The sequence below is a fragment of the Acanthopagrus latus genome, chromosome 17, assembly GCF_904848185.1.
Source record: "Acanthopagrus latus isolate v.2019 chromosome 17, fAcaLat1.1, whole genome shotgun sequence".
Lineage (NCBI taxonomy): Eukaryota > Metazoa > Chordata > Actinopteri > Spariformes > Sparidae > Acanthopagrus > Acanthopagrus latus.
Window position 1 is genome coordinate 31,617,781 of NC_051055.1, and position 22,629 is coordinate 31,640,409.

Consider the following 22,629-nt stretch of genomic DNA (forward strand, 5'->3'; position numbering starts at 1 on the left):
GCTACTGGTCTGAAGTCACCTGGCTCCTTGGGGTGTTTAATCTTAGGAACCGGGATGAGACATTGGATGAGACTTGCAGTTCTTACACATTGCCAGAGGGACAAAGCATTCTGGGGGCACTGACTATTTACATGAGAAAGGAATTTAGTTTTGACACATGTGTGAACTGTTTTGGGAGAGATATGAGCTTTTGCAGGTGAACTATAGTGTTGTGCTGAACTGTAAAACTGTTTTGCCAAATGATCTTAGAGTTTTGAGAATGTAATTTCTGTTTCAAGAAATGAGCCAAACCAATGGAGGAAAACTGTAATGAACCTGTTCAGCTGCTAATGACTCCAAAAACGAGAACTATAAGGTTAGGGGTCACAATCACAATGACCTCAGTGAGAGAAACATATCAGACGCCTAGAGTTTAATGACAACCAAGAAGTAAATCCTCCTACAAACAATACAAACACATACATGACATCAATTCAAATATACATGATGTAATATGATAGGTAACTAATAACTAATATTTCTTCATCATTAACATTATAATATGTTGATATCAGTGATTAATACATATAAATTGTCCTAAAGAAATGCAGTAACTGAGGTACAAAGTGCTCCTGACAGTAATCTGATTCCTTTACAGTCCAGCAGGTGGCGGGGTTACACCGGAAACTGACCGGGAACCGCAGAAGAAGAAGAAGGGGCGGGCGCGGGCGCCCCCTGGTGGATGTTCGCTGTTGTTGACATGGCAGTAAGAGAGTTTCAATGGAGACAAAGTGGGAATAAAAAATCTCTTCAGAGCCGCTAAACGGTCACCAGGTAAGACCGACTCACCTGAGAACACACACGTCACTGCACCTGAGGAACCGACATGTGACGGTAACGGAGCTAGTGTTAGCTTAGCATCCAGCTTTACAAACAGCCGAGAGGAGCTGGCAACAGTTGGCCTGATGTCTGCCGGCTGATGCTAATGCTAATGCTAACGTTAACGTTCAGCAGTCGGGATGTTCCTGTTAAAACACAGAAACTCGAGCTAATAGCGCGGAGCTAACAGAGGTTTCATTTAGCTTGTAGCCCGTTAGCATCACAGTGTGCAGGTTAATGCGTGAGCTAACAGCTACAAGACGATGCTAATTAATAATTTATTTAGCCGGTTAACGGTAACTGCGTATGAACTCAGTCGCATAAGTTTACATGAATGCTATGCTAAGCTAACAATGTGAACTTTACACCGCCTGAGCTAATGCTAAAGCTACAGCCGCTTCTCCGCAACATGCTCACATTAACGCTAGGCTAACTGCAGTGGTGAGAGTCAGAGGGTTTATTCTCCGTCCGGTCTGACTGAGTTAGCTTCATGCTAACATCAGCTGACTGAAGACCAACATCCGAGTCATCAGCTGAGGGTCCATTTAAAGGACACATCCACAGTTTTATTAAAGAGAGACAGACAGAAGATGGAGGAGACTAAACAACCAGTCAGTTATCAATACGAGTGAAGATACAGGCCCAGCTGTAGTTAAAGTATTAATAGGATTGATAAACTTTAATTTTGTGCCATCATTTGCAGCTTTGAAATATAAAGAGTGTGTGTGTGTGTGTGTGTGTGTGTGTGTGTGTGTGTGTGTGTCAGTCATTATATTCATACTGCTGCTGATCAATAATGTGATCACAGCCATAAAACATGAATTGAATCTGTGTTGATAACTCCAGTCTGATTGGTGTCAGTGAAGTGACTGTGAGACAGTCTGATAGTGAACATCAGTCTGTCTTTTCTCCCTCCTCCCTCTGATTGTAATCTGTAATCTGCTGGAGGGATTACAGCCCGGCTGAGGGCCCGGTTGCTCCGCACCTCCTCCCCCGCTGGCTGGCACTAACATAGCTCTGGGCTCAACCGGGCCTGATCCAGTCGCCACTTTTATTATTTATACTCTTATTTTGTGTCATTACAGCCCCCTTATACACACACACACACACACACACTCACAGCAGCTGTAACACACCCTGGGTCATCATCCTCCCACCAACAGTGTAAAATATTAGTTATATACAATGTATATGAGCGTTGTGTTTTGTACTTTTTCTTCCTTTTTTATTGTATTGTTTATTGTTATTATTATTGTTTATTACAATAGCCTGTCCTTTGGCAGCTGTCGATAAAGAAATTTCCCTGTTTGCGGGACAACTAAAGGAACCTCTGATTCTGATCAACCAGACTAACCTCTGTATCAGACTGAATCTGATTTGATCTCTGACAGACAGCATGTTGTCGCTGCTCAACCAATCACAGAGCCGACAGGTCTGTTGTCTGTGAACAGTTCAGCATGTGTTGCTGCTCCGTCTCTGACCTGTGACTTCTGTTTCAGTGGAGGAGGGCGGAGCTTCATGATGGAGGACACAGAACTAGAGGCTTCCCCCGTCCCCTCTGATCAGAACAGCCCCTGCCCCTCCCCCTCCCTGTCCATCTCATCCTCCCCCTCGCTGTCCCTCCCCTCAACGCCCTCGTCCTCCTGCGGGGCCCCCCCAGCGGTCACTCCCCCGCTGGGCGTCATCAGTGAAGGTCTGGGAGAGCTCAGCCTGGTGATCAACGCTGAGGTGGCCCACCGGGCGTGTCAGGAGGTGCTGCAGAAGGTGAAGCTGAAGCAGGACGACTGTGAAGTCACTGGCATGCAGAATGGCGACGGGGTGGATCCTCAGCTGCCCTCTGTTACTCTGAACTCTGTGGTGAAACCGCTGAAGATCCGAGAGGACGACGACCCCGACGGCCTCGCCCCCGGCTCGGTGAAGAGTGCCCGGCGGCGACAGAGGCACAATCCCTCCAAACAGTCGTGGCTGCTGCGCCTGTTTGAGTCCAAGCTGTTTGACGTTTCCATGGCGATCTCCTACCTGCACAAGTCCAAGGAGCCCGGCGTCCAGGCGTACATCGGGAACCGCCTCTTCAGCTTCCCCCACGAGGATGTGGACTTCTACCTGCCGCAGCTGCTCAACATGTACATCCACATGGACGAGGACGTAGGGGACGCCATCAAGCCATACGTGGTGGGTGTGGTCAGGAGAGGGGGTGGGGCTTAACAGCATGTCATCATACAGTTGTCCAGCTTTTTATCTGCTTGATCGACCGATCGATCATTGAATATCCAGTCAGCAGCGTTAACTCTGTGTGTGGTCTTGTAGGTTCACCGCTGCAGACAGAGTATCTCCTTCAGCCTGACGTGTGCCTGGCTGCTGGGAGCGTACTCCTCAGACATGCACATCTCCACCCAGCGCCACTCCAGAGGAACCAAACTGAGGAAGCTCATCCTGTCTGATGAACTCAAACCTGCAGGGCCTCGAGCTCGCAGGGACCCTCTGACCCTGACGCCTTTCTGTCCTGTGGCGGCTCCGAACGCCGGCCCCGGGCCCCTTGGAGGAGAGCACAGCCTGTCGCCCTCCAAGCGCACACATCAGCGCTCCAAATCAGACGCCACAGTCAGCATCAGTCTGAGCAGCAACCTGAAGAGGACGGCGAGTAACCCGAAGGTGGAGAGCAGCCAGGACGAGGTAACACCAGCTACACCACAAACACCAGCTACACCAACTACACCAGCAACACCAGCAACACCATAAACACCACAAACACCAGCAACACCAGCTACACCACAAACACCAGCAACACCACAAACACCAGCAACACCAGCAACACCAGCAACACCACAAACACCAGCAACACCAGCAACACCAGCAACACCAGCAACACCAGCAACACCACAAACACCAGCAACACCAGCAACACCAGCAACACCACAAACACCAGCAACACCAGCAACACCAGCAACACCACAAACACCAGCAACACCAGCAACACCAGCAACACCACAAACACCAGCAACACCACAAACACCACAAACACCAGCAACACCAGCAACACCACAAACACCAGCAACACCACAAACACCACAAACACCAGCAACACCACAAACACCAGCAACACCACAAACACCAGCAGCACCGGCTAAACAATAATAAAAGTTCTGTTTGTGTGAAGCGGACTCTAACTACGGCTCCATGAGAGGGACACACTTTGCGTCTATCAAATAAAACATTAAGACTGGAACATAAATGTTTGGGTCTCATAAAGCATGTTTCTGTTGTGAATCATTTAAACTACAGTTCCTGAATGTAACATGGTTGACCTCTGACCTCCTCAGGACAGCAGCTCCAGCTCTGACAGTCTGGAGTTTGAGACTGGTCCCGTAAGTTCCTGTCCTCCCCGCAGGGTGCATTGTGGGAAATGAAGTGTGTTGGAGGCTATGGGTTGTGGTTCTGGTTCTGGTTCAGTCTCTGATGGTCCAGCTCAAACTGAGAAGCTGCTCGTCTGTAGACTCAACTGTCACTTGCTCGTTCTGTTTCTGTTGGAGCCAATCAGCTGCTGATGTTGTGGGAGAACCAATTAAGACTCAAAGTGATCTGTCGTCATGTTTCCTCTCTGACGGTCGTCCTGAAGAGACATCAGCCACAAGCATTGAGTCTTCTAATAACATCCTGTCTCTCTGTCTGTGTGTCTGTCAGCCGGTGCGTCTGGCCCCTCAGAGGGAGTTCATCAAGTCTCTGATGGGCATCGGGAAGCGTTTGGCAACTCTGCCGACTAAAGAGCAGAAGACTCAGCGGCTGATCTCAGAGCTGTCGCTACTCAACCACAAACTGCCGGCTCGAGTCTGGCTGCCGACGGCCGCCTTCGACCACCACGTGGTCCGAGTGCCGCACACACAGGCCGTGGTGTTAAACTCCAAAGACAAGGTGACAGCACACACACACACACACACACACTAACCCTTTAGTTTAGTTGATCTCGTGACATCACACTGTGAGACAATGACCTCAGCTGGTCATGTGACCTGTTTTGACCTCTGACCGCTCAGGCTCCGTACCTCATCTACGTGGAAGTTCTGGAATGTGAGAACTTTGAGACCTCGAGCGTTCCAATCCGAATTCCAGAGAACCGTATTAGGAGCACGCGTTCTGTGGAGAACCTGCCAGACTGTGGCATGACTGCAGAGCAGCGAGCCGGCAGCTTCTCCACCGTCCCCAACTACGACAACGACGACGAGGCCTGGTCAGTGGACGACATCGGAGAGCTGCAGGTGGAGGTGAGATGATGCTCACAGGATGTGATGTCGGCATTATTATCACAGGATGTACATTAAATCTACTTGAACAATGTACTTTGTCTCCTTCTGTCCTCGTCTCCTTCTGTCCTTGTCTCCTTCCCTCCCTGCAGCTGCCAGAGATCCACACCAACAGCTGTGACAACATCAGTCAGTTCTCAGTGGACAGCATCACCAGTCTGGAGAGTAAAGAGCCGGTGTTCATCGCAGCCGGAGACATCAGGTCTGTAACACACAGTACATGTACACACAGTACATGTACACACTGTACACACTGTACACACAGTACATGTACACACTGTACACACTGTACACACTGTACACACAGTACATGTACACACTGTACATGTACACACAGTACATGTACACACAGTACGTGTACACACAGTACACACAGTACGTGTACACACAGTACACACAGTACATGTACACACAGTAGGTACAGTGTGTGTGTCTGTGTGATGTTTCAGGCGCCGTCTGTCGGAGCAGCTGGCTCAGGCGCCCACCACCTTCAAGCGGGACCCAGAGGACCCGTCAGCTGTGGCCCTGAAGGAGCCCTGGGAGGAGAAGGTTCGGTAGGTGGAGTCACTGTAGTTTATGGTTCTGACCGTAGTTAATGGTTCTGACCGGGTTCACATTCCCGCCTGTTCCGTGTCCTGCAGGAGGATCAGAGAAGGATCTCCGTACGGTCACCTTCCTCACTGGCGGCTGCTGTCGGTCATCGTTAAATGTGGAGACGACCTGAGGCAGGAGCTGCTCGCTTTCCAGGTGCTGCAGCAGCTCAAGGTACCGCTCTGACATCAGCACCATCACATGATCAGAACCCACTGAGATGGTCTGTATTGATGGGGGCCAGTCTAACGTATGAACCCTGTGCTGTCAGTCCATCTGGGAGCAGGAGCGTGTCCCCCTCTGGATCAAGCCCTATAAGATCCTGGTGCTGTCGTCGGACTCTGGGATGATCGAGCCGGTGGTGAACGCCGTCTCCCTCCACCAGGTGAAGAAACAGAGTCAGCTGTCTCTGCTCGACTACTTCCTGCAGGAACACGGCGCTCCGACCACCGAGGCCTTCCTGTCGGCTCAGAGAAACTTCGTCCAGAGCTGTGCCGGGTACAGCCTCATCTGTTACCTGCTGCAGGTCAAAGACAGGTGAGACCGGCAGGTCCTAGTCAGACCATCGCTGCTGTCCTTCAGAAAGTTCTAAACCTATGTTCTGACCCCCCAGACACAACGGGAACATCCTCCTGGACTCCGAAGGTCACATCATCCACATAGACTTCGGTTTCATCCTGTCCAGTTCTCCCAAGAACCTCGGCTTCGAGACGTCGGCCTTCAAACTCACCACAGAGTTTGTGGATGTGAGTTCATCTCGTTATCTGCCGCAGGTTCTATCAGTCAGACGATCAATTCTGGAAGTTCTTTAACAGGTTCTGTTCGTCAACAATGGGCTTCCAAAGGCCCACACAGTGAAGGAATATGTTGTTCTAGTGGTCACTAACAGGGTTCTAGTGGGTCGATGAGGGAGTTCTTGTGGTCGTGTAGATGAATGAAGAGTGACATTTATTGATTTATTATATTGTAATCTGTGTGTGTGTGTGTGTGTGTGTGTGTGTGTGTGTGTGTGTGTGTGTCAGGTGATGGGCGGTCCAGACGGCGACATGTTCAACTACTATAAGATGTTGATGCTTCAGGGTCTGATCGCAGCCAGAAAACACATGGACAGAGTTCTGCAGATAGTGGAGATCATGCAGCAGGGTGAGCATGCACACGCACGCGCACATGCACCCTCTCTCTCTCTCTCACACACACACACACTGTACTGATGGTCCCGCCCCCTGCAGGCTCCCAGCTGCCATGTTTCCATGGATCCAGCACCATGCGAGGGCTGAAGGAGCGTTTCCACATGAGCCTGACGGAGGAGCAGCTGCAGCTGCTGGTCGACCAGCTGGTGGACGGATCCATGAGGTCACTGACCACCAAACTGTACGACGGCTTCCAGTACCTCACCAACGGCATCATGTGACCTGTGTGTGTGTGTGTGTGGGTGTGTGGGTGTGTGGGTGTGTGTGTGTGTGTGTGTGCATGCGTGAGAGCAGCAATGAACAAAGACTGTCTACAGACTGAGGAGGACGATGATCCTCCTGCTTTTATAAGTCAACAGCAGAGACGATGAGCCTTTCTCTGTCTGTCCTCCTCTTCCTCTTTTTATTCTATGATTCCACTGTCCTCATTTTCTTCTTCATCTTCTTCTTTGTCTTCTTCTTCTCTTGGTTTGTTGAATGTTTTTGTTTTCTCATCTTTTCATTGGAAAAATTCTGTATTCTGTTCACCTTGTTTGGTTCCAGCGTGCTCCCTCTTCTCCCTCTTCTCCCTCTTCTTCCTCCTCTTTTTTCTTTTTCCATATTTGGGCACATTTCCGTGATTGGCTCCTCAGCTGGACTCTAAGCCAATCAGAGTGTGGCCCAGTTTTAGTTTGAAATGTGAACACTCAGCAGGTGGGCAGTGTTTTGCAGGTAGGAAGCAGGAAACAGAGACTGTTGCCATAGAAACTGAAGCTGCTGATGCTTTAAAGGACCATCCCAGTGTTTTTTTCATGTTTTAACTGACTGTTAACCAGTTTGTCCACTTTGACCCATTAAAACAAACCAGTGTCGACCTGCAGCGCTTCGTCACAGCTTCATGTCTGCCATCAAACTAACAGTTAAGTTTCATTTGTTCTGGAGGTTCAGATCACAGTCTGCTGATGAGACTGTGACACTGTTCAGCAGGTAAACATCAGGAACAGATCGAAATATTCTCAACTTCTGTTTCGTCACATGCGTCCTGAGCTGAACTCATGTCAGTAATAACAGCTTTACCAATTGAATTATGAATATTAGTAACACTAAAATGATGATGATGATGATGATGAAGATGGTAGAAGTGGAGCAGGACTGCAGCAGCTGAGAGACCTGGAAGACGCCAGTCAGTAACAATTAATGAGTTAATGAGACATCATGGGAAATCTCCTGGCATTCTAATGTTACGGCAGCACAGCTCAGAGCCGGTGCAGACGCCAACTAGGTTAATCAACAAGGAAACCTTTGAATTATTGGTGCAGCCTCATTAAAGGAATTATAATAATCCAGCCGGGTTCACTGCAGCTCTTCAAGACAGGATGTTCCTGATGTTTGGAAATGTCCGAAGCTGGATGAAGGCATTCTTTGATGTGGGTCTTGCATTTCTATAGCACTTTTCCAGTCTACCCCTCAATGCGCTTTACAATACTTACAACATCCACACGCTGATGGCGGAGGCTGCCAAGGTGCTACTGGGGTTCAGCAGGACACTTCAGGGACTCGGGATTCGAACCAGTGACCTTTTGATTACTAGACAATCTGCTCTACCTACTGAGCTACCGACGCCCCGCCTGACTTCACATCATCATCATCATCATCATCATCATCATCATCATCATCATCATCATCATCATCATCATCATCATCATCATCATCATCATTCCGTTCGTCGTTCCTGCTGCTGAAGTCCTTCAGAGAGCAGCTGCAGGATCAAAGTAATCTTCTGTTGATGGGATTTAAAGTCTTTCAGCACTTCAGTGAAAATCATCTCAGAAGATTGAAAAGTAAAAAACAAAAAGTGATCAGAACGAGTCTCCCATAAACGGGTCACATCAGAAACAGTCAGAATAAAACCATGAAGACAAAGTTCAGAAACTGGCATAACGAGCTGTGAGATTTATCTTCACTGAGATGACTGAAGAAGATCCGTTTGTGTCATTTATGGAAATATCTTCATTTCACAGCTTATATAATGTCTACACAAAGAAACCTGCCGGCTGAGGATGGAACCTCCAGACTTTACAGACGGATGAGACGGCATCGCTGGGAGGATGTGGAAGGAAACGACTGGGTCCTGGTGTCAGACATGAAGGGAGGTACAGGTCCAGTTGATTACTTATTGGATCAGTCATTGGACTGACTGGACCCTGTGAGGTGGTGAGAAGGAAACTATGGGACGCTGGAGATGTGAGACGAGCAGAGGAAGGCTGTGTGAGACCGAGGAAAGAGTAATAACTGTCCTCAAAGTGTTCGAGACAGAACGCAGCACTTTGTGTCTGAAGACTCACAGCAGAACAAGAAACCACCAAACTAGAAGAAACTGCGCACGTGTGTGTGTGTGTGCGTGTGTGTGTGTGTGTGTGTGTGTGTGGTGTTTGATTCCCTGTTGGTCATCAAATTAAAGCTCTATTTAATGAAATATTCTGTAAAATAAAAGCATGATGAAAAATAACTGGAGGAACTTTTTGATGAAACTTCGACAACAGTCATTTTAATTTCCTGTCTGCGGAGGAAACTGATCAAAATTCATCGATATTTCACTGACAAAGATCAAATCACGGTTTTCATTTCTGTCTCACTTCACATTTATTATTAACTTTAATTTGATAATCAACCAAAAACCTTCGACAGACGACAGAGTGGCTCTGACCGTTAGACCTGAAGTGTCAAACTCAAACTCCCATCATGCACTCTGAGCTCAGCAGGAGGCGTTCAGGAACAACACGATCAACATGTTGTGACGTCATTATGTTCTGATTATTGATCTTTTCTGGGCTGATCTGAAAGAATTCAACATGTTCTTAAACTGAATCAGATTAAAGAAACAAATCTTGAGTTTCAGCTCCAAATATCCTATCTATGTCTTTGTTTATTGTTTAATCTTTTACAAAAATAAAAAATGATAGCCATCAATAATCAATCAATAAATCAGTTTAAACATTTATGATGTCAGTATATCATACATATTAACAGTTCAACATGTTTATACACAAAAAGAATTTAAATGAAAACTGAAAAAATATAAAACAAGAAGAGGAAACATTTAATATTTGATGGTTTCTCACGTTATTGTCATTTTAACTTTAAGTCAGTAAACAAATGAATGAGTTTGAAAAAATTAAACTAAATAACTTCCAAAAAATGTTAAAATGTTCCAACATCAACAGAATAAATCTGTTTATTTCTATTTTCCATCCAACAGAAAATGTTTCAGGTTTCAATCTTTGATATAATCCACCTCACTGTGACCTGGCTGGTCTGTGCTGGTTGTCAGGACTACATTACCCAGAGTTCCAACAGCTGAAGGAGGAGGGGGAGGGGGAGGGGCGGGGCTTTACCTGCCCACACCTGCAGACAGTTCAGAGACTGAAGACTGAAGGAAGGAACAGACAGAAAAACACAGTGAGAAGAAAATGTCGAAAACGACTGAAACCGCCTGATTCTCTGACCTGAACCACCTGATCCGGACCCACCCGATCCAGGTTCAGTCTGAGCGCACCTGGATCCTGGATCCACCCAAGACTGACTCAAGATTTCTCAACTTTTACCTGAAGCAGGAAGTGAGAGCAGGAGGAGCCACAGCAGACAGCAGCCATGGTGAGTTTACTCTGATTACTTTAAACTGCAGAAACTCTGGTCCTGGTTCTGATCAGAGTCCTGGTCCTGGTCCTGGTCCTGATCAGAGTCCTGGTCCTGGTCCTGGTTCTGATCAGAGTCCTGGTCCTGGTCCTGATCAGAGTCCTGGTCCTGGTTCTGGTTCTGATCAGAGTCCTGGTCCTGGTCCTGATCCTGCATTTAAACAAACATAAATTCTGAAGACATTTCATCAAACAAGTCGAATACAGAGAATATGAAATGTTAATTTTATTATTATTATTATTATTATTATTATTATTATTATTATTATTATTATTATTATTATTATTATTATTGTTGTTGTTGTTGTTGTTGTTGTTGTTGTTGTTGTTGTTACAGAAAACATCCATCCATCCATTATCTGTACATTATATGTACGCCGCTTAATCCTCTGCAGGGTCGCGGGGTACAGAAAACATAATAACTGTAATTAAAATAAGGAAAACGTCATGAATAGAAATGACAGTTATTAGAATTACATGAAAATAATACAATAAATATGAATGAATGAATGAACGTAACTGTTATATAATTACAAAAATAAAATATTAATTAAAGATATGCACCCCTGTTGTTGCCATGGTAACACTGTAGTTTCTGCAGGATGTAAATGAGCTTTAGACAAACAAATAAACAAACAAACAAACAGGAAGTATGGACACTCACCTGACCCATCAGAACCCGCACAGAGGAGTGAGCCCCTCAGCCGGATCATTAAACTCCTCTGGACTTTTTTCTTCCAGCACAATGCATGATGGGATATCATGTTTACTTAGTGATGTCAGTTGTAAGCTCCTTTTCACAATGCATTGTGGGATACTTTGAGTCAACCAATAGGGTTTGATAATGAGCCCATACATCCAGACAGAGTAACTCACACTGACTCAGGCTGAGAACAGAAAGTCAGCAGGGACAAAAACCTTCTCGTGTTTTTAATTTTGGATTTTGACGTCACAATTATTTTAGTTTCTGGTCACATAAATTCTGAAGTCAGTACTGCAGTAGTTTCATTATCAATACATGTATTGATTGTTTCCTTGATGAATTATTTGAGTAATAAAATATCAGAAAATATCTTCTGATGTTTTTATCTGGAAGTTTAAACATCATGACATGACATCAGTTTTATATTGATTGATTTATTGATGACTTGTTACACAGAGTTTTTCTTTCACTGTAAACTGTCTTCACTCACACACACACACACACACACACGCACACACACACACACACACACACACACACACACACACTGCAGCACTGTGTTTCGACATGTCGAGGCGTCGCCTCTCCAACATGATCCCACATGAAGGAAGGAATTCTGGGAATTCAGGAGATCAGAGAGGACGACCTGTGGAGACACAATCAGACATCTCATCTCACTGTGTGTGTGTGTGTGTGTGTGTGTGTGTGTGTGTGTGTGTGTGTGTGTGTGTGTGTGTGTGTGTGTGTGTGTGTGTGTGTGGTATTAATACCACCCTCATCATGCAGAATAATGAATATTATTGTTTTAATGTTTATCTGTAATGTTACGTCATCACAGATTATTGATTACATTTTCATCATAATCAGAGTCTCTAAAGTAGATTAGTATAAAGAGCTGGTCATGTGATTGGCTGATATGTTGCTATGGTTACAGAAAATATGTTATTGTGATCAACATGTTAATGAGCTGTTGACCAATCCTGACTCTGTGTGTATGTCCCGCCCCCTCAGGGTAGCAAGGAACGTTACCATTGGCAGGCTCAGAATGTGAAGGTGAGCGGCGTGGACGACATGGTGCTGCTGTCCAAGATCAACGAGGACGCCATCACAGACAACCTGAAGAAGAGATACATGGACGACTACATCTTTGTATCCTTACACAGTACAAATACTCCATTACAAGTACATCACCACACAGTACAAGTACTCTGTAGTTCAGGTTGTGTTTCTGGTCCTTAACCTGGTTCTTCCTGTCAGACATACATCGGTTCAGTTCTGATCTCTGTGAATCCATTTAAACAGCTTCCATACTTTACTGACAGAGAGGTGGAGCTCTACCAAGGAGCGGTGAGACACACACACACACACACACACACACACACACACACACACACACACACACACACACACACACACACACACACACACACACACACACACACATCGATTTGAATTGATAACTTTATTGATCTGTCCTCCTCCAGGCTCAGTACGAGAACCCTCCTCACATCTATGCTCTGGCTGACAACATGTACAGAAACATGATGATCGACAGTGAGAACCAGTGTGTCATCATCAGGTGGGCAGGACTTCGATGCTCCCACATTAAATATTCATGAGCAACAAGTGAAAAGACTCAGCAGACAGTGACGGTCTCATAATGTTCCCCATTTCCTGTCTGTCAGCGGTGAGAGCGGAGCAGGAAAAACTGTTGCCGCCAAATATATCATGAGCTACGTTTCCAAAGTGTCCGGAGGAGGAGACAAAGTCCAGGTCAGTACACACAGAACATAAGTTCTGTATCGTAGTCAAGTTTGTTCAATTTATTGAAGACGGTTCACCTCTCATCCCAGAGCCTTCTTCACTTCTAACTAACTGCAGGTGCTGCAGGCTTTTAATCTCTGTGTGGGAGTATCCTTACAGAGTGTGGGAGTATCCTTACAGAGTGTGGGAGTATCCTTACAGAGTGTGAGAGTGTCCCCACAGAGTGTGAGAGTATCCTTACAGAGTGTGGGAGTGTCCTCACATAGTGTGGGAGTATCCCCACAGGGTGTGGGAGTGTCCTCACATAGTCAATAAGGGCACATGGTAAGAAGTCTATTACTGGAGATGCACATCTCCATAGTTCTGCCTGTAGGACTGAAATTCTGTTTTAATGTGTGTGTGTGTGTGTGTGTGTGTGTGTGTGTGTGTGTGTGTGTGTGTGTGTGTGTGTGTGTGTGTGTGTGTGTGTGTGTGTGTGCAGCATGTTAAAGACATCATCTTGCAGTCCAACCCGCTGCTGGAGGCCTTCGGTAACGCCAAGACCGTCCGCAACAACAACTCCAGTCGATTTGTGAGTTCTACAAAGAATGACACCACATATGAAATGTAAACAACACATATACAAATATACACAACACATATATAAATATATTCTGACAGGCGTACAAACACTTTTCTCCTCTCGTCAGGGTAAATACTTTGAGATCCAGTTCAGTCATGGAGGAGCTCCTGATGGAGGGAAGATCTCGAACTTCCTGCTGGAGAAAACTCGAGTTGTCTCACAAAATCCTGGAGAGAGAAACTTCCACATCTACTACCAGGTACTGCAATATGTACCACCAAGTACTGTGATATGTACTGCAATATTTAGTACCTTTGACTCTGTCCTCAGCTGTTGGAGGGCGCCAGTGGGGAGCAGAGGGAGAATCTCGGGGTCACGACCCCCGACTACTACCACTACCTCAACCAGTCAGGAACCTACACAGTGGAGGACGTCAACGACAAGAAGGAGTTCTCCGATACCATGGTCTGTACCTGTCAGTCTGTCAGGGGCGATGTCAGTGGTCTGTCTGTCTGTTAAACTGGCTGTCTGTCTCTCTATCTGTCTGTTAGGCTGCAATGTCAGTGGTCGGTCTGTCTGTGGAGGATCAGGATTCGGTTCTTCAACTGGTTGCAGGAATTCTTCACCTGGGAAACATCAGCTTCAGAGAGGAGAACAACTACGCTGTGGTGGAGAGTCAAGACTGTAAGAGAGTACACACAGTACACACAGTACTACACAGTACACACAGTTCGTGTAATGGGGTTCAGATGAAGGTCAGGTGCAGCAGGTGTTCTTCTCTGAGAGAGGTTCTTCGTGTTCAGTGTTGGTCTGTTAGCTTCGGAGGGTTGGCACTCTGTCAGATGATGATCATCTCTGTCTGTCTGTGTCTTCCTCTCAGTCCTGGCGTTCCCGTCCTTCCTGTTGGGGATCTCTCAGGACGGTCTGTGCAGTAAACTGACCAGCAGGATCATGGACAGTAAGTGGGGCGGCAAGACCGAGTCCATCTCCGTCACCCTGAACACCGAGCAGGCCTGTTTCTCCAGAGACGCCCTGTCCAAAGCACTCTACACCCGCCTGTTCGACTTCCTCGTCGACGTCAGTACACAGACACAGACACAGACACACACACACACACACACACACACACACACTCACACTCTAACTGTGTGTGTGTGTGTGTGTGTGTGTGTGTGTGTGTGTGTGTGTGTGTGTGTGTATGTGTGACAGTGTATTAATAAAGCCATGCAGAAGGACCAGGAGGAACTCAACATCGGTGTCCTCGACATCTACGGCTTTGAGATCTTCCAGGTAATTTTATCTCATTCAAAGTAATTGAGCTATTCAATATTTTATCAGTTTTAATAATGTATGTATGTATTGATTGATTGACTACATTAATTTTGGTCTCATTTCCAGAGAAACGGTTTTGAGCAGTTCTGCATCAACTTTGTCAACGAGAAGCTGCAGCAGATTTTCATTGAGCTCACACTGAAGGCAGAACAGGTGACACATCACGACATCATCATGACATCATCGTTACATCACCATGACAGTGTCAGAGTTACGAGTTGTCTCTGGCTATTGATGTATTAATTTTGTAAACTGTAGGATTGTTTCCACTTCCTGTCTGTTTCTGTTCTGATTGTTCATGAAGCTGAACTTGTCGTCGTTCTCTGCAGGACGAATATGTTCTGGAGGGGATCCACTGGACGCCCATTGAGTACTTCAACAACAAGGTGGTCTGTGACCTCATCGAGTCCAAACTGGTGAGTCAGCTAATCTGTGAAAAAGACAGACAGTAAAGTCGTAGATCTATGGAACTAAAATCTGTATCATAAGAACTCTCCCACTTAAATAAACAAACAACATGTGAACGTATCATAATGGAACAAACTGAATCTGTTAATTTTGAACGAGACCAAACTAACGTGTGAAGCAGAAGCTGCAGGCGGTGATCCGGTTGTTTTTACTGGTTTCTGACCCCAAAGAAACGTCACATGCACTTCAAGTCATCAAGAACAGCAACAACAACAAAACAAACAGAAATACAGCTGTGTGTGTCTCTTAACATCCTGTCTGTCCTATCCTGTGGTCCTTTCCCAGAATCCTCCAGGGCTCATGAGCATCCTGGACGACGTGTGCGCAACGATGCACGCTAAAGGTGAAGGAGCCGATCAGACACTGCTGCAGAAGCTTCAGGGACAGATCGGATCACACGAACACTTCAGCAGCTGGAACAAAGGATTCATCATCCACCACTATGCTGGGAAGGTACACATCTGTTCACACCTGTTCACACCTGTGAATTCCAGTTGACACCTGACCACCTGTCCGTCTGTGTGTCCAGGTATCATATGATGTCAGCGGGTTCTGTGAGAGGAACAGAGACGTGTTGTTTAATGACATCATCGAGCTGATGCAGAGCAGCGAGTTGTAAGAACTGTGTGTGTGTGTGTGCATGTGTGTGCGTGCGTGGGTGTGTGATGACTTCACAGTGACCTTTGTTTGTGGTGTGTTTGTGGTCAGTCCGTTCATCAGAGCACTGTTCCCTGAGAACCTTGAGGTTGAGAAGAGAGGGCGTCCGAGCACCGCTAGCAGTAAGATCAAGGTGAGAAAAACAGTTGGAGACCGACCACATCATCTTTCCTGCCCTTCTCCTCTCCTCCCTAAACAGTAGCAAGAAAGCTAGCAGAGTGAGCTACTTTTGCTGGCTAATGCTAGCAGTGTTTCCAGCTAGATAGCATGTTAGCAGTTAGCTTACTAAACAGTCGACAAACAGTCTCTCAGCTACATCACCAGCACCACCTGTTCATGATCAATGCCACAACATTCAGAACCTGAGACCAGTTAACACATCTGATCTCTGACTGTGTTTTGGTATAAACAGACTTTATTTCAGCCTCAACAAATAAAATAATTGTAATGATTTATAGAGTTCTCAGCCCAAACACGGTGGTCCAGTTTAACAGGTAACACCAGGTGACACTGCTCCCTCCCTCCCTTCAGAAACAAGCCAACAGCCTTGTCCAGACTCTTATGAAGTGCACCCCCCACTACATCCGCTGCATCAAACCCAACGAGACCAAGCGGCCCCGGGACTGGGAGGACAACCGGGTCAGACACCAGGTGGAGTACTTGGGTCTCCGAGAGAACATTAGAGTCCGCCGGGCTGGATACGCCTTCAGACGGGTCTTCAACAAGTTCCTGCAGAGGTCAGGGGTCAAACACAGCAAAATTATGTTATCTATGTTGCTGCTTCAAACGTGCTGACAGAGAATTGTTTCCTGCAGGTACGCCATCCTGACAAAAGAAACCTGGCCTCGATGGAGGGGCGAGGAGCGCCAGGGAGTCCTACACCTCCTCAACTCCGTCCACATGGACCAGGACCAGTTCCAGCTTGGCAAGACCAAAATCTTCATCAAAGCTCCAGAGTCGGTACAGGACCCTCACACACAGGAAGGACTGCTCAGGAAGTGGTTTATCTGTAAACTTTCAAATTAAAATTCCCTGTTGACAGTAACTTTTTTCAGTTACTGAGGCTCCTCAGGAGAACCGCTGGATCATGTGACATGACTGTAGGGTTCTATTCTAGTCCTCAGGTAGATCTGGTCCGGGCTTTATCTCTCAGGTTTGGTGGAATGAATCTAAATTCTGCAGTACCCATGGGCCTGGAAACGACTGGTTCTAGAACTGTGATTTCACCTACATTATTTAGACTACAAGTACTATACTGATCCAAAATCTAGAGAGGAATTCATTCAAAGTTGTGTTTCTGTCACAGTGACAGTCTTTTGTTTGTTGTTCCCTCTCTGCAGCTCTTCCTGTTGGAGGAGATGAGGGAGAGGAAGTATAATGGTTATGCTCGGGTCATCCAGAAGGCGTGGCGTAAACACATCGCTGTCCGCAAGTACGTCAAGATGAGGGAGGAAGGTAAGGTCATCAGTAAGTGGGTTAATGAAGCATCACTTTCAGCTCAAGTTTATCTTCTTGAGTTGAGTGATTTTCTGTTTGCAGCCTCGGACGTCCTGCTGAACAAGAAGGAGCGCCGCAGAAACAGCATCAACCGGAACTTCATGGGCGATTACATCGGGACGGACAACCACCCAGAGATTAGACAGTTTGTCGGACGCAGAGAGAGGATCGACTTTGCCGATGTCGTGGTGAAATTTGACCGAAGATTCAAGGTAAAAACTAAAAACAGTACCACAGCCCATCAGTTTGGAGCAAGTCGGGCAAATTTAAATACCAGATGTACCAACATGGCTTCATCTGGTTCTTGTGGCACCAAAGACAACTGCTGCATTGATTGAGAGTAAAATCGGGACATGCCAACTCTGGTGCCTTGGTCTCCTTTGAAGCTTTAGTAGTTTAGGAGCATAATGCTTCCCCCTATGGTGTCTCCAGAGAGTATCTCCATGAAGTTTTCATGCAGAATCTGGGTTACAACAACTCAAAAGAATTGTCTATAGTCCAACAAGTCTTGGTTTAGACAATGGGCTCTGATCGGATGGTAGTAAACAGTCAGGTAGCATTCAGCAGTTTTACCACTGCTCAGTAAGACAACTTCCTGGGAGCTGAATCACAAGTCTTCCCTGGCCTCCCGCCTCTCACTGGTGGGTACTCATTTCCTTTGTTGATTGGGTTGGTTAGAGTTAGGCATGATCAGAGATGATTGTTCAGGTCAGGAAAGAATTTCAGGATAAGCCAGCTAGAGGCCGAACTGGGCTCCCTTGGTAGGAATTGTTACCCATTTCGGCAGGGACAAATCAGGAGGCGGCGTGGGGAAACTTCAATGAGGCTTCAACCACCAGAATGGTTTGTAGGCTGTGTGGGACAGTGGAGGATTTCATGGTTTGACATCTAGCAGGATGAATCCAGGCAATCAGGTCAAAGATTCAGATTGTGCTCCTGCGTCTGAGCCACCTCAACACCATGAGCAAGGCACTGTGGTCTCTGTTCTGCTGTCAGTTTCCCATCATCATCTGACTGGAGGACTGCTTCTGAACACATACTGAGGGGAAGGGTTTAGGAGAAAGACTGATGACTTCTTGATATGTCACTTCCTGTCTGAGTTGTTTCTGTTGTCCCACAGACCGTGAAGCGTGACCTCATCCTGACCTCAAAGTTCCTGTACCTGATTGGTCGAGAGAAGGTGAAACAGGGTCCTGATAAAGGCCAGATCCAGGAGGTTCTCAAGAGGAAGATTGAGCTCAACAAGATCCAGTCTGTTTCCCTGAGGTGCATCAAACACAAGATCCAGAGCAACAACAGAAACAGAATTAGATTTGGATTTAGCACCAGGACCAGTCTGACTTCCTGTCTGTCTGTCTCTCTGTCAGCACTCTGCAGGATGATATCTTCATCATTCATGAGGAAGAGTACGACAGCGTTCTTCAGAGCATCTTTAAAACCGAGTTCCTCAGTCTGCTGGTTAAACGCTATCAGGAGAAAACTCAGAAGAAGCTGCCGCTCAAATTCAACAACCTGTCAGTAATCTGTCTATATGCTTTAGTCAAATATAAAACATGCATCCAGGTCATCGTTTCCACCGATGTTTGTAAATTAATTTAACTGTTGTAGATGAAGTCAGTCGAAGTTCATGTACATCAGTGGTGTCTCTCTCTGTCCCCCAGTCTGGAGTTTAAGGTGAAGAAGGGCGGCTGGGGTCCGTTCAGCTCCTCAGGGTCCAGACAGATCCAGTTTCAAGGGGGTCAGGGAGATGAGGCCATCCTGAAGCCCAGCGGGAAGGTCCTGCAGGTCTCAATCGGACCGGGTCTACCCAAGAACTCAAGTAAGTTCTGAATGGACACAATACAGATGAACTCTCCTCGCTTCATGTGAACTCCCCGTCACTTCCTGTGTGTTTTGATCTGTAGGGCCGACGAGGAGGGACAACCGCAAGAGTCGTTATATGAGCAACCAGGCTCCGCCCACCAGCCAGTATAATTCAGGTGCCAGAACCAAATAAACTTCTTGGTGTGACAGTGTTAACGTCAGAGACTGCTGGTTTTTCATCTGTCTTTTATCTCCAGCTCCTCGCTCCAGAGGGGGCGGAGCTCCCAGAGGAGGCCCCTCCTCCAGAGGCTCTCTGCTGAGGCAGCAGTCCAGCATGGAGCAACCCAGTCTGCCCCGCCTCCAGAGCCAGCATCGGCATGACAACCGGGCCCACGAGCACTACGACATGGGCTTCATGGATGTCCCGGAGCAGGGCGCCGCAGGGTGAGACTACCAACAACCCAGTATATCAAACCAGAATACCAGTAACAGCAATCGCATGACCAGCAGGCATTCAGATAAGGGACGCCATTGCCCTTTTAAGCTGTCATCCATCTCCTGGGTCATGGCTGCCTGGGTCTGGTTCTGGTCCTGGTTCTCTACATTGTTCTCTGGTTCACTAAAGGGTTCTGTATTCCTGTGTGTTGCCTGCAGGCTGCAGCGGCGGCGATCAAAGGAGGTGAAACCGGTTCCTGGAGCGGGTCGTCCAAAACCAGCCCCCAGACCGAAGCCCCGGTCTCCACAGTGCAGAGCGCTGTACGCCTACGACGCCCAGGACACAGATGAGCTCAGCTTCAACGCTGATGATGTCATCGAGATACTCACTGAAGGTACTGCTAGTTCAAGTACAACTATTAATACTACTGCTAATGAGTTCTGTAATAAATCGACTGAACAGATCATTTACTGACTGTTGTGTCTCTGTGTTTCAGATCCGTCTGGTTGGTGGTTCGGTCGGCTGCGGGGCAGAGAGGGGATGTTCCCCGGAAACTACGTTGAGAAGATCTAGACCTCTTGACCCCAGAGTTCACCGACGGGCTGCTGCAGCTGGGTCAGAGGCCATGGAGCACATCAGCTGAGGAAACAGGAAGCTGATTTACACCATAAACATCCCGTGTTTAAGTCAGAGTGATGACAGAGGTCAGAGGTCAAGGTGAGGAGCTCCAACCTGCTGACGTCATCCTAACGCTGTTTACAGTCAACGACCCCATGTGACTCCACTCTGATCATCTCTGAAGGGCTGAAAGCAGTTTGACATCAGTGTTAACATTGTAATGTCACGCCCCCTACAGGTGACAGAACAAACATGACGCTTCTCTTCATCACTGGAACTTTAGAATATAAAGTAAAATCTTTTTATCTTCTCAACATGTAAAATGTGACTGAACGTCACTCCAGATTTTAGCTCTCTGATTGAAAGAATAAAAATCAAATAGAAACATAAAATGAACTTTCTTTGTGATTAAACAGTTAAACAGTGGAATCATGTTCTGTATTCTTTGAGAACAGATGATCTCTCACATCAGACGGTTTGTGTGTTGAACGTCTGTTTGGGTTTTGAAGTTGCTTGTGAACGAACACGTGTCTGAGCAACAAGTGACGGTTTTCATCAGCCGCAAATTACTGACGAAACAAGTGATCATTACATCATTGTTCAGACAGAAATGACAAAACAAGATGTTAAAGGATTTTTCATTATTTCAGGACATTTAATGAACCAAAAATTCATCACCCAAAATATAATCCGATATATTGAAGATAATCATCACTTCGTGGCCCAGTCTCTGATGCAGTAAAGTAACTGATCCATATACTGACATGCCTGCATTAACTGTGAGTCGATTGATGATGTCATGTCATGTCACGTCATTGTCCGAACCACTTATCCCTTTCCATGGGGTCACGGGGTGTTGCTGCTGGAGCCAATCCCAGCCTTGTCTCAGGGCGAGGGCAGGGTGCTCCCTGTATAAGTCGCCAGCTCATCGCAGGGCCCTCACTAGTGAGCAATGTGGGGTTCAGTATCTCGCTCAAGGACACTTCGACATGCGGTGCAGCACTGCCCAAAGTTGGGATTTGAACCGGCGACCTTCCGATCACTAGTCGACCTGCTCTACCCGCTGAGCTACAGCCGCCCCTGTACTGAGTTCAATAACTACGTATACAATAACTGCATATACATACACTCCTCTTTGAACTGGCACCTGAACCTGCAATGAAAGAAACAAACTGAATGTGATCTGAAAATGGAGGTATGGCACAGATGACAGGCAACTACATTACCCAGAGTTCCATTCCCCTAGAGGGCCGTGCTGCCTTCAGATGCTGTGGTATTTTTAATGCAGTGTGTGATCCAATGAGCAGCATAATATATTATTTTACTGTCACTGTACACAATGACACTGTGAACAGCTTTCTTCTCAGCTGAGTCGAAACAAATAGTGCAAAGTAAGAAAGGGAAAATATACCAAATCTATAGTTCAATCTATCGTAAGAATTATACATATATACAGTGCTCAGCGTAAATGAGTACACCCATTAAGATCAGCAAAGCTTTACTTATCAGTCAGAATACTGTTGCAATGATGGTACAAAAACTTAAAAAAAGATGGAACTGCAACCATCTCAGAGAGACGTCCAGATTGGCCACGGAAGTTAACACCTCGACAGGAGCGTCTTCTGATCAGAAGGGTCGAAGAAAATCAGCATGCAGGTTCACTGTAGTTATCCAAGGAAGTAGAAATCCAAACTGGGGTGACTATTTCCCGTGACACGGCGTACACTGCAGAGGAATGGCATGCATGGGTGTCGTCCCTGACAGAAGCCTCTCCTAAAGCCCAGGCACAAAAAAAGCCCGCCTAGAGTTTGCCAGGGCCCATGCTGACAAAGATGAAGACTACTGGGACTGTATACTTTGGAGTGATGAGACCAAGATAAATGTTTTTGGAGCTGATGGCTTCAAAACTGTATGGCATCACAACGGTGAGGAATACAAAGAAAAATGCAGAGAGCTGCGTTTCATTGATGGCATCATGAATCCACAGATGTATTGCTTTATACTGAAAGAAAAGATGCCACCATCACTCCGTGCCCTTGGTCGTCGTGCACTTTTCCAACATGACACTGATCCTAAACACACATCTAAGGCCACTGTTGGATCTCTGAAGAAGAACAGGGTGAAAGTGACTCAGTGGCCGAGTATGTCTCCTGATCTGAACACCTATGGGGATTTCTG

The 22,629-nt window shown here is 46.6% G+C and overlaps 2 protein-coding genes across 3 annotated transcripts; both read left to right on the forward strand.

The window, feature by feature from the left end:
- Positions 1–655: 655 nt before the first annotated feature.
- Positions 656–7,796, forward strand: pi4kb (phosphatidylinositol 4-kinase, catalytic, beta). Of its 2 annotated transcripts, XM_037074804.1 has the most exons (13): positions 656–813; positions 2,358–3,030; positions 3,166–3,531; positions 4,179–4,223; positions 4,540–4,767; positions 4,890–5,117; positions 5,249–5,358; positions 5,606–5,710; positions 5,798–5,921; positions 6,019–6,284; positions 6,361–6,493; positions 6,770–6,890; positions 6,977–7,796. In XM_037074804.1, exons 2-13 carry the CDS (start codon positions 2,377–2,379, stop codon positions 7,156–7,158), a joined length of 2,562 nt encoding a protein of 853 aa, XP_036930699.1. In that variant the 5' UTR covers positions 656–813; positions 2,358–2,376; the 3' UTR covers positions 7,159–7,796. The 2 variants fall into 2 exon arrangements, with proteins under 2 accessions (XP_036930699.1, XP_036930698.1); XM_037074803.1 differs by lacking the exon at positions 4,179–4,223 and having other exon boundaries at positions 657–813.
- A 2,513-nt stretch (positions 7,797–10,309) lies between these two features.
- Positions 10,310–20,880, forward strand: myo1eb (myosin IEb). The gene is made up of 27 exons (XM_037075364.1): positions 10,310–10,570; positions 12,326–12,463; positions 12,572–12,661; positions 12,799–12,893; positions 13,000–13,087; positions 13,560–13,649; positions 13,768–13,899; positions 13,971–14,105; positions 14,192–14,324; positions 14,521–14,717; positions 14,850–14,930; positions 15,039–15,125; positions 15,302–15,388; positions 15,726–15,893; positions 15,970–16,055; positions 16,149–16,230; positions 16,629–16,834; positions 16,913–17,057; positions 17,438–17,552; positions 17,637–17,806; positions 18,715–18,860; positions 18,962–19,108; positions 19,256–19,413; positions 19,499–19,573; positions 19,655–19,841; positions 20,052–20,227; positions 20,330–20,880. The coding sequence occupies exons 1-27, from the start codon at positions 10,568–10,570 to the stop codon at positions 20,404–20,406; spliced, it is 3,294 nt and encodes a 1,097-aa protein (XP_036931259.1). The 5' UTR covers positions 10,310–10,567; the 3' UTR covers positions 20,407–20,880.
- Positions 20,881–22,629: the final 1,749 nt, after the last annotated feature.